General features: G+C 39.4%; 1 protein-coding gene across 1 annotated transcript in view; it reads right to left on the bottom strand.

Annotated features, from left to right (window-relative positions):
- HSF5 (heat shock transcription factor 5) overlaps window positions 1–12550 on the bottom strand; it is a 37093-nt gene extending 24543 nt beyond the window's left edge. Inside the window, exons 1-2 of the mRNA XM_036753583.1 lie at window positions 11953–12550; window positions 4544–4918 (exon numbers count right to left, since the gene is read on the bottom strand). Coding sequence (XP_036609478.1) covers window positions 4544–4918; window positions 11953–12550 — 973 coding nt within the window. The remainder of the gene's footprint in view (window positions 1–4543; window positions 4919–11952) is intronic.
- Window positions 12551–12584: the final 34 nt, after the last annotated feature.

The following is a 12584-nucleotide window of genomic DNA, read 5'->3' as shown; positions in this document are numbered from 1 at the left end:
TATCTTTCTCAACCTATATGCTGCACCTGACACTGCTGACCCACTACCTCCTCCGGGATACTCTTTTTTTCCCTCAGGCTTTCCTGACACTACTCTCGGTTTTCCTCCTGACAACTCCCCATAGTCTCATCATTTATATCAGACCCAATGTGGTTTTTTCCCAAGGTTCTTTTCTTGGTCCTCTTCCCTCTATAACAACAGTTCTTAACCTAAGGTCTGTGAAGTTGGTTTTTTTTTAAAAAAATATATTTTGATTTTTATAACCAGTATCTCTGATAAAGGCCTCATTTCTAAAATATATAAGCAAACTGGGTCAAATTTGTAAGAATACATGTCATTCCCCAATTGATAAAATGGTCAAAGGATGTGAACAGGCAGTTTTCAGAGGAAGAAATTAAAGATATCTATAGTCATGAAAAAATGCTCTAACTCACTATTGATTAGAGAAATGCAAATCAAAACAACTCTGAGGTACCACATCACACCTATCAGATTGACTAACATGACAAAACAGGAAAATGATAAATGCCGGACATGTGGAAAAACTGAAACACTAATTTGTTGTTGGTGGAGCTGTGAGCTGATCCAACTATGGATCTATAGTTGGATCCATGGCTCAAAGGGCTATAAAAATGTGCATACTCTTTGAACCAGCGATACCACTTCTATGGCTGCATCAAAAAGACATCAAATGGGAAAAGGACTCACATGTACAAAAATATTTATAGCAGCTCTTTTTGTGGTGGCAAAGGATTGGAAATTGAGGGGATGCCCATCAATCGGGGAACAGTTGAATAAGTTGTGGTATATGAATGTAAAGGAATACTATTGTGCTATAAGAAATGATGAGCAGATGGATTTCAGACAAACCTGGAAAGACTTACATGAACTGATGCTGAGTGAGGGGAGCAGAACCAGGAGAACATTGTACACAGTAACAGCTACACTGTGTGATAAATAACTTTGGTAGACTTGGCTCTTCTCAGCAATGCAAGGTTCTAAGACAACTCCAAAAGGCTCATGACGGAAAATGCTGTCTACATCCAGAGAAAGAATTACAGAGTCTGAATGCAGATTGAAGCATGCTGTTTGCTCTCCCTCTTTTTTGTTTTGTTTCTTCTTTCTTGTGGTTCATTCCATTGGTAATAATTCTTCTTTACAACATGACTAATATGAAAATGTTTAATATGAATGTATATGTAGAGCCTATATCAGACTGCACACCATGTTGGGGAGGGGGGAGGGAAGGAAAGGGGAGAAAATTTAAAACTCAAAACCCTGTGGAACTGAATGTTGTAAACTAAAAATAAATAAATTTTAAAATATACATATATTTTGATAACTGTAATTTGATATCATTGGTTTCTTTTGTAATCCTATGCATTTTATTTTATGTATTTAAAAACATCATTCTAAGGAGTCTATCACAGGCTTTACCAGAATACCAAAAGGGGTCAATGACACAAAAAAATTAAGAACTCCTGGTTCTACATTTCTCACTTGGTGAGCTCATCAACTCCTATGGGTTTAACTAGTATTTCTATGAAGCTAATTCCAAGATCTATATATCCAGACTTGGTCTAGATGGCACCTAATGGACAAGAGCACTGGACATAAAGTCACGAAAACCTAAGTTCAAATCTGGCCTCAGATACTTATTAGCTTATTAGCTTTATTAACTTATTAGCTGTGTGACCTTAAGCAAGTCACTTAACCTGTCTGCCTCGGTTTCCTCATCTGTAAAATGGAGATTATAATAGCATCTACCTCCCAGGACTGCTGTGAGAATAAAATGAGAAAATATCTGTAAAATACTTTGCAAACTTAAAGCACTGTTTAAATGCTAGCTATTATTATTACTGTTATCACCAACAGACTGTTGAACATTCGAAATCTTAAACTCAACACAGTGAAAACTGAACTCATTATCCTTCCCTTACCAGCCCCAACCAAGTCCTCCCCTTTTCCAAATTTCACCATTTCTGTTGAAGGCACAGCCATCCTTCCATGTTCTAAATTTGGCATTACCCTCAACTAACTCCTCACTCTATGTATTCAATCAGTTAACAAATCTCGTCATTTCTACCTTCACAACCTCTCTTGCGTCAGACCCCTTCTCTCTACTCACACAGCTACTATCTTAGTTCAGGCCCTCATGGACCTAGATCCCACTTAGAATTGAGCACCCTGACTCAAGTCTCTCCCCACTCTAGTCCAAACAACACAATGCTGCCAAAGTAATTTTCCTTAAGTGCAGACCTGACCAACTCAAGGATAAGATATAAACTACTTTTTAGCTTTTAAAGCCCTACACAGCCTGGGCCAAACCCATCTTTCCAAACTCACTGAACATTACTCACTCTCCATTCTACGCTCTGAGATTCAGTCAAAAATGACTTTCTCTCATCTGATTCATTTCTGGTTTCTGTGCCTTTGAACAAGTCTAGAATTCATTCCTCCTTCCCTCTGTTTGAGAAGCCCTCTTTTCCTTTCAGATATAGTTCAAACCCCATCTTACACAGGAAGCTTTTCCTGATCCCCTCAACTGCTAGTACCCTCTCTCCCAAACTACCCTGTATTTAACTAATTTGCATATACTTTTACTTACATCCATATTTTATTTATGTTGTATATTATTTATATATAATCTTGTCTCCCCCATTTAGAACACAAGCACCTTGTGAATAGATTATTTTGTTGTTTGTACTTCTTTTCTCAGTACCCAGCACAGTGTTTGGCACACAGTGGGTGCTTAATAAGTACTTGTTGATTACTTGCCTTAAGAAGGCATCATCCTAATTTAAATATCAATGCTTGAAAGTTTCCTGATGTAATCAAAAGGGAAACTGCATTCTGCAATTACAAAAATTTGGTCTCTGCTCCAGCTAGTAAATACCAACTTAGTTATTTGCTAATGTTAAAGTGTTCATATTTTGTTTCTCCAAAATGATCCTATTTAAAGCAAAATAGCAGGTCCCAAATTCTCCCCAAAAGGGAGTTTTAAAAATGACATTAAAAGGAGAGATTTCAAAGATTTTGTCAGCTCTCCAACTAGTCCTACCACCTTCTCTTCTTCTCAGCTTTATTACTGTCACTGCTACATTTAGGGAAGTGCAATGGTCTAAAATTGTAAAAACTTACAACGGCATTGCTATTTAGTCAACACCAGGTTCAGTTAACAGTAAACAGTGAATGCTAACACAAGTAATACATAGCAGACTTACACCTGAAAAAGCAAAAAAAAAAAATTTCATTCCTATGTTCAAATTGCATTCCTTTCATCTATTTTTAGCCATCTTTCTATGCTTAGTCCTGCTTGGAGAAAGAGATATGGACTAGATGAACTCTAAAGGATCCTTCTAGGTCTACAAATCTATGAAAATATATGCTTCTAAATTATTTATTTGTTCAAAGGGAAAAAATCCACCTTCTCTCTTTGTTCTTTTTCAGAAGCACTTATTCCAGGTTTCAATTATTCTTCATCACTCTGCATATTACATACATTACAAGGCAAAACATAACCAAATCGTTAGTACGTTGTCTGCAAAACTGAAAATACATTTGAGCAAAATGGCAATAAAGTATATAGCAAGGTACAAAAAGGTAGCCCCCAAAATAGATACAAGGGTTCAGAGGGAAGCCAACTATGACATGGGTGTTTGACCAGTAGATTAATATCTACCAGTCCATATCAAAACCTTACCAGATAAATTTCTCAATTGGTTTATTTTATAATCTCTGACTCTCTACTCACTCCTAGCCTCTCCTCAGTTTACCAAGATTCTCAACTAGGAAGGAACTACAGAAGTATTTCCCCGTCCCATTTACTGGGGGATTTTATCGACTATACATACCACCATCCACTTCTCCTCAACTTCACTAAGACTTTCAACTCTTGGCCCCTACTTTCTGAATCCTCCCTTTCTCCCATTTCAAATTTTTTGGAAAACAAAAATTAACTTTTATACACAAAAATACTGAATACCTCTGCTGTAATACTCTTCTATAAGGCAAAATTCTGTGTCTGAAAGCATAAGGGAAATGTCCCTATGAAACTATCTAAATACTAAATGAATGTGGTTTTAATATAGTCTTCCCTCATAGATGTATAGAATGTTAAGAATGGGAAGATCATTTGGCCCAACTCTCTCATTTTACAAATAAGAAAACTAGGGTCCAGAGAGGAGTTGTCTAATTAATGAGGCAAGCAGGATGAATATCAAAGGCAAAGTTAGGGCAAGGTTCCAGTATACAAAGTCTTAATTTAACTTCTAGAATACAATTTAAGAGTGCATAAAAGTTTCCCTCAAGATGCATGTTCTTCCAGAGCCTCTAAGAGTTATATAAAAGTTTAAGAGAACAGATTTTAAATAATGTCAATTAAAAATGTGCCCTGGGGGAAAAAAGACATTTTTCTTAGGTATAATCTCATATTCTTTACTATTTGTACTCGATTATACAAAGATTAAACTGCATTTAAGACTATAAAAACTCATTTTTAAAGTACCTTTCTGGAAGCTACTGAGCTAGAACCTTCTCATACCTGTTGGATAGTAGGCTTGGGAGTACTGCGCTGAGGGTGTGTAGTTACTATATTTCTGGGAGGAGCTGACCATTGTTTGAGGCCCTTGCTGAACATGAACAGATGTGGTGCTGGGCTGGAGGGTATACGTAACCTCAGTTGGAAACCTCTGCAGTACAGGAAATGGAACCCCTTTATCTGAGAAAGTGGGGGAAGTCTCCACCTGTCCTGGGTGCATCCCAAGGGAGTTCTGCCACGTTCTAGGAGGGATCGGGGTCCGATCTAAACCTTTCAGCGGGAAAGTGCTGTGGTTGTGGGATGAAGTTGATACGTAGGAATAAGGAGACAAACTATCTCGCCGGAATGACCGGTGAAACTGTCCTACGGCCACTGGTCCTGCATAAAAAAGTGAGAGCATATTTACTTGTTTTGTATGACAACATCAGATACAGTAAAGTAAAGGTAGCAAACTATATTACTCTTGATCTGTACATAATGTAATTCTCAATTATTTAGGACAAAGATGTTAGTTCTAGCAAACTATTTCAGCATCCATAACTTAAAACTAGAAACCTAAATTCTTTAATACCTAAAACTTTACCAGACCATCCCATGGCAAAATCTTAACACCTAGTCTTATAGCCAAATACCTGGTATTGAAAGCAGTTACTCATAGAAAGGGTCATGGTCTCAGCATAAAAATTGTTTCACCTGTGGTAATTCACATAGCCAGCTTTTCTCAGTATGTGAGCTACACGCTAAGAGTTTTAAGACACTCAGAAGATCCAGTAATTCTTTCAGGCCACTTACATACCAAGGAGTAGAGAGTGGTCATGAAAATAAGCAAATTCCTACAAGAAAATTAAGAAATGAAAATCAAAAGGTGAACCTAAAAGGTTTAGCACACTACCCTTTTTTTTTTTCATTTCTGTCCCTATTAGTTTTGTTTTCATGGAAATTTGTGCTTTTAGAAACTCAGGATAGAAATCTTTAACCTCTGCAGCCAGTTATCCTTCAAAACATTTATCATGTCTAGCTTTCCACTCTCTATTCGAATTGCTCCCATCTTACTCCATGTCCTAATCTTACTCCAGATCCTAACTGCCTCAAATTCAGATTACTATTTTAAGCTTCCTGTCTGACATCTATGACACCTATTTCCTCACTCTCCACCCCAACCCATCTCACTGATTAATGTCACACTTATTTTCCTTAGACATTTTCAGTATGTCATTTCTCTGCTCAAAAGTCTTCCATTGCTCCCCATTGTCTACCAACTCCTGGCTTTCAAGGCCTAAATTTACTTCCTTTTACCTCTCAAAACAATATGGGGTATGGCAACTTCCTCCACTGAGACAGATAGCAACCCGTCTATATATTACAATCTTAGAGAGTTGCCTGAGAGTCAGAGAGGTTGTTACTTGCCTACACAACTGGCATCAGAGGTGGCATTCGAACCCAGACCTCCACGTTCCAACTCCAAAATTCTATCTACTACCATGCTGCCACTCTACACCAAATTTTCCACTTTAATCAAACAGGTCTCTCCATACTGTGCTACAAATATAGCACTTTCCTGCCTTCAATCATTTCTAAATCCCGAAGGTGTAGTTCAAGTCCTGTGTCCCCAATGAAACCTGCCCCAACTAGTCCAGCCCAGATCAGTGACCCTTTTTGCCATCCTTAAATTGTATTACTTGTTCTATGTTACTGTCTCTGCTTCTGAACTGTGAAATCCGTGACAGAAAAAAATCTTACTTGTGCATCCACCACAATGCCTGAATAGTTAGCAGGTACTTGATAAATACTTGTTCACAGACTGAACTTGAGCATTTTCAACAGGTGAATGACTGCATTCTCTTCTCCTAACGAAATGTAGGGGTTTTTTTTTTAAATAATGAGTAAGAAAAGTAAACTATTTAATGTGCAAGGCCAATACAAATCTGGAAAGTTGAAATTTTAGGCTATAATTTTTAAACATTATTAGGCAAAGTTGCTCTTATTCCTAGGGTGAAGCTTCTACACAGAGGTATCTGCCTCCATTGCTTCTAGACAAACTCCTTTACGTTGCTTCAGCGTGCTTGCTAATCAGTAAATGAGCTAAATTCTTCTACTTCCTAAAGTAGTAGCAAAAGTCCCTATCATGATTAAACATTCATGATCTAAACCCATTAAAGATCCTTTTCACTTAACTGACCACAAAACTAAAAAATTGGACCTAAAAAAAATGAAACAAGCATAAAAAAGCAAAACCAAACAAAAGGTCCACAAATAAACCACTAAAGCTCCAGAAATAAAATTATCTAAGAGACTTCTGAGACCTGAGATACCAATTAAGAAAGCGCTAAGTTTTTTTTTTGGGGGGGGGGGCTGATTTGCCTCTTTTTCATTTTAGCTAATAAGCTAGGGTTTTAGGGAAAGACAAGATTTAAGTGATACTTCAGAGTATTTATTACATAATATGTCATTTCTGTTGTCTGAAGACACTCAGCTGAAAGTATGTGTTAAATGTTTTTTGGGATAGTACTTGTGTGTTTTCATCAGTGTAGGAACTGTATCTACTCATTCAAATAGGTAACTTCCGGAATTTGTAATCTTAAAACACCTGACTGGCACACTGAAAGGCTGACTGGCTTATAGGTCACAAAGCCAGGAGTGTCATGGCCGGACTCAACCTCAGACTTTCTAGATTCTGAGGCCAGTTTTCTATCAACTATACCACAATGGCTCTCTGACAATTAGGTATTAAGTGGATGAACAAGTAGCAAGGTGACCACTGGGGGCATTGTTCAACTAATATCCTCTGCCTTCAAGGTCTAATTTCACTGAAAAGTCAAAAGTGCTAAGTCAAAAAGCAAAGTTACCATAATTTAAAAGAAACTGTGTCAGGTTATATTTAACCAACTTAAAGAATTACAACTAGGTGACTTCCTTTTTCTCCTTTCATTTTTTTAAGGCTAATATGCACTTTTTGGAAAAACTACAAACAAAATAAATTTATAGCTTCCTATGCAATCTTCCCCCCTCCCCTTCCTACTCGTGCATTTGAGAAGCAATTGACTGAAAACTGCTGTGTCTGTCAAGAAGACCTAGGTTCAAGCCCTGTTTCTAACATATGGCTGTGGAACACGTTGGCCAAACTATTAAATCACAACTACTTAAGGCCTCCAGGACTCTTATATTGTAAAGGGCACCCATCTCCTTTGACTGATGGATGGATCAAGTCCAAAATCAAAAGAAAACTGCCAGATATGAAAAGTTGTCATGCTGCTGGAGACTAGTCTGTCTACATACACAGCTTATGGATCTATGACACAAGGCTACTACAACTATCTCTTCTGAGATTTTGGGCCATCTCGTCATCTTCGATGGGAAGAGTTCCTTGGGTGGCCAATGCCTCCAATTTTACATTTTATCATGTATTTTATCACAGTTTCATCACTGTGCCTCTGCATCCAAAATATAATTCAAGTTACAGAATTTTCAAGCTTCCTGGACCCATTTCATTCAGATTTTAGATCCAGATTGAAACATAAAAAAGAGATTCCCACCAGTGTAACTGTTTTCTGAGTGATGAGATCAATTACCTTTATTATTTTAGGTGCCACTGACCACAAAAATTATAAAATTATGGGCTTTTTAGGGAGGCTTTAAAGTTACCTGGTCCAATTTCATTTTGCAAATGAAGAGATTGAACAGAAGAAATATCATTAGTCTGTGATCACTTTTTAAGAAAGATCCTTTTAAAAGAGAAAGAACAAGTACTTCCTCATTCTATTCTTATGCCATCTCTTAAGAGTTCTATTATGATCATCAAGGTTCTGTCCTATTCAGATTTTATATATGTGTGTGTATATACATATATATAAAATCCATACTATTCAGATCATATAACTAATATATAATTACATGTAATTGATACTATATATGAGTGTGTGTATATATATATGTATATGTGTGTGTACACATGTATATATATAGTATGTATATATATAGTGTGTGTGTATGTATATGGGTGTGTGTGTATATATATATGTGTGTATATATATCTCTATATATATGTATATATATATATATATATAACAGAAAATTGATGGTCAGAATGGAACTCTTAAGAGATGGCCTTAAGAACAGAATGAGGAAATACTTGTTCTTTCTCTTTTAAAAAGATCTTTCTCAAAAAGTGGTTATAGACTTGTTATTTCTTTTTTCAGTAGCTTATTTTGATATAACACACACACACACAAATATGAGTCTTTTCCAAGGCATATTGCTATAAAAATTTTAGGTTTTAATGCAACTGAGTTTGAGCTAATTAATTAATCTTCAGACTATAATGCCAAAACTTGTATCTGTGAAACATGTTCTTCCTGGGCCTATGAAGAAGCAAAATGGTTATTTTCCTGCCTTCCTGGGCCTAAGAAGTGAAATGGTATTTTCCTAGGGGCAGGAGCTCGGAAATTTTTCCTTTCAGACTGATTTGCAAGTTTAACCAACATTTTAAAATCCTGCTACTACTAAGCACAAGATGAACAAATGAAACAAGGTCCTCTTTCATATTTCTACTGAAGTAGTTTAAAGTTGTTACATAGTAAGTGGAGATGCTATATCAGCAGACCTAAGAGATCTAGGTCTAGAAAAAAAAAGAAGATAAAAATGGGAAGGTCATAACAGCAGTCAGATGATAAAGCTAACAGAATAATACAAAATCAAAAATGGGAAATGAGAAAATTCATGTACTGAGATACAAAGTTATAACAAGGTCTGAAGGAAAGAAAAATAGCAAAATGGAAAAATGAAAGAGTTAGAAGGCAGACTAAAAATGGGGAAGGGAATAAGCATTTGAATAGTGCCTACTCCTCTGTGCGGAGCGCTTTTTGCAAATATCATCTCATTTGGCCCTCACAACAGCCCTGCAAGGTAGCTTCAACTATCATCTCCATTTTAGAGATGAGGAAACTGAGGCAAACAGAGGTTAAATGACCTGTATCACAGAGCTAATAGGCCACATTTGAACTCGGGTCTTCCTGACTCTATCCACTGCGCCACCAGTTGTCCCACTTAACTACAGTTAAAACAGGGGTATGACTTGACATTTGCAAACCTGTAGCAGAACTGCATTCTATTCAAACCAGAAACAGTCATCTCCCTCCAATCCCTGACTCAGGCAATCTTAACTTAATATCAGTCTACACTTCCATACATTCTATATGGCTTTGAGATATGAATGGCCTGTTTAGCAATGAGAAAGGTTGAGAGACAGACACTAAACACCTAGATGGACATATCACATCTGCAGAATGAATGGATTTTGAAAGTAAGTCCTTCTTAAAAAATAATTCAGGAATTTTAAAAACTCTAATCACCTAAAGAACTCATACTATCTAGATGAAATTATTCACTGGATGGTGGTGATTTTTCTAAATAACAGATTAAGACCTAAAAATTATTCATTCCCTGAGGGTAGACAAGCTAGAACAAAGCCATAAAGCGAAAAGGGAATGAAGACTTGAGTGTTGATGTATCTAAAGAGGACATTAGATATTAGATTCCATTTTTGTGTATGTCAGCAGAGGACCAGTTTTCCAGTTACTTTTCCTTGTGTTCACCAGGTAGTTGGGGCAGGCTTGTGACAAATCTGAGATCTTTCTCTATCAGCATCAATGACCACAACATAAAAGGATGTTCCTTCTAACGGATGAATATATTCCCATTCCAATGCTAGTTTTTCAACTTCATTCACCTAGAGGCTCTATCCCCCTTATTGACAAGCAGGGAGTCATGAACACTAAATCAAACATGCCACCTATTATCTCATCTTTCAAAACCCAAGAAATTAAGCCTTTTTTTTTTAAACAATCTAGAAGCTAGTCTCCTTCAGAAGCTAACTAGTCCCACAGGGAAGTTCCACACTCCTTACCTCCAGTACTTTTCTTTTTTTCTCCAATTTTAGAAAGTACAGAAATGCCGACAGATAAAGTCTATATTGAATGTTACTATTAGTCTTCTAGTCGAAGGTAAAGTCAAATTGAACTGTTTTTGTTATAATTTGTTGATTTCTCCCAGATCATCTTGCTTTGTAACATACTGTCTCAATAGTGAGGGAATGGAGATCCTGCATCACAATCTTGTTACGTATAGGTTTCTGGGAATTGTGTCGGAAATGAAGGTTATAAACTTCTTTAAAAATAAAATACAGCTGGAATGGCATGAACCTTTCCTTTTGCAGGAATACTGAAAGATTACTTGTGCCCAGTGGCATACTCTTCTAAACAGAATGAATCCTAAAAGTTAAAATAACATATGCTTTCTAATTTTGAATAGCAACATTCACTAAATGTTTTGCTTTATTATTTGAGTAAAGGTTGACATTTGGATCCGAAGTCCAGTGTGCATCTTGTGTACAGCCACTAGAATTTCAATAAGCCTTTAAACCCTACAATTTGTAGTAAGTTCAATCACATGATTCTGTCTGGAGGAGTGTAATACCTCATTAAAATTTTTTTTAAAACATTTTATGTTTATATCTTGTTCTAAGACACATAAACAATCACCACCGTTTTAGATGCTACTGTAAGATACATCTATATGTACCACATGTAACTATACAACATTTCTACCAAGATTTTTTGGATCTACAAACTGTTAGAAGTAGGCTTGTATGTCAATAACTGAACTTCTACAGAGTCCTGTCCACTTTCTTTGCCCAGACAGAGCCAAAATTCTATCATTTTGTCTTTGTGACTTTCTGGTTCCCTCCAACTCTGACTTTCATCATGCTTTTTTTCACTTGTAAAGAGCAATCCAATTTCATATTCCTTTATGGAAGAAGTTCCTTCCTAAGAACTCATGGCCTGGGAAAGGTCTGTGATCCCTCTAAATATCCATGGGTCTATCTCAGCAAGACCAAGGGATATGACAATGTATATGTAAACCTTGACATTCAACTGAATCCCATGTGGGTGTCAAGTCCAAAACAAGGCAGAGAGGTGCACGGCAGAAGCTGTTGGGCCGCTGGTGCATAGTAACTGATGAGGGCGTCTTCAGGCGTGCCAAGTGTGATCGCCTGACCGCGGGAGCAGGGCTGCCACCACTGAGAATGGGTATGGGGTAGCTGGATGTCTCAAGGAGAAAACTGACATAGGGAAAAAGGCCATGGTGGGGCATGGGGGGGGAGGGAGGTGGGTGGTCCTGATGTCAAAGGCCCTAATGGGGATCTGGGAGAACGAGATGGGGGGCGTCCTGATATTGCCTCCAAGCCCAAAAGTCTCTCTGTCCCACCTCCTTCCCCGCCCCACTTCTCAGAGGTCCCCTTAGGGAAGAGGCAGTGACCCTTTGGGGGCTGACCCCTACCCCCAACCCGGCCCGGGGCAGGGGGTCCCGCCCGAGCCCGGAGGCCGCCAAGTGTGAAGCTGCCCCGGCCGACTCACCGTGCGGCTCAGGCCGGGCCCCCGAGGGCGGGGGTGGCGGCGGCGGCTCCTGGTGCTGCAGCGGGGAGGTGGAGGCCGAGGCCGAGGCCGAGGCGGAGGTGAGCAGCAGCCTCTGGAAGCGGTTGGGCGGGCGGCAGGAGACCTCGAGGCCGGCCGCCAGCTTGGCCTTGTTGGCGCTGGTGAGGCGCTTGAGGTGCACCAGCAGCTGGGGCTGATCCCGACGGAAGTGCGGGCTGTGGAAGTGGTGCAAGGGCCCGTCGCCCGCCGGCCCACCCCCACCGGGCCCCGGCCCGGGCCCCGCCGGACCGGGCCCCCCGAGCACCACCTTGCGGAAGCCGTAGAGGTTGAGCTGGCGGATGAAGCTCGTGAAGTTGGTGGTTTTGAAGAGCTCGGGTTCGGCCCCTCCGGCGCCGCCGCCCCCGCCGCCTGCCCCGGGCGGGCTCAGCAGCTCCGCCTCGAAGAGCGGCTGGTCGATGAGCAGGCCCTCACCGCGCCCGTCCCAGCGGATGGAGCGGTAGCGCGGGCTGTTCACCAACCGCCACAGCTTGGCTGGGAAGTTATTGGGGTTGATGGGCGTGGAGAGCAGCGCCTCCTCCATCGTCCTCGATGCCCGGGCCTCGCCCCGCCGCCAC

This window comes from Trichosurus vulpecula, chromosome 4 (genome assembly GCF_011100635.1).
Source record: "Trichosurus vulpecula isolate mTriVul1 chromosome 4, mTriVul1.pri, whole genome shotgun sequence".
Taxonomy (NCBI): domain Eukaryota; kingdom Metazoa; phylum Chordata; class Mammalia; order Diprotodontia; family Phalangeridae; genus Trichosurus; species Trichosurus vulpecula.
Note: the sequence above shows the minus strand (reverse complement) of the source record. Positions and strands in the feature narration are given on the sequence as shown.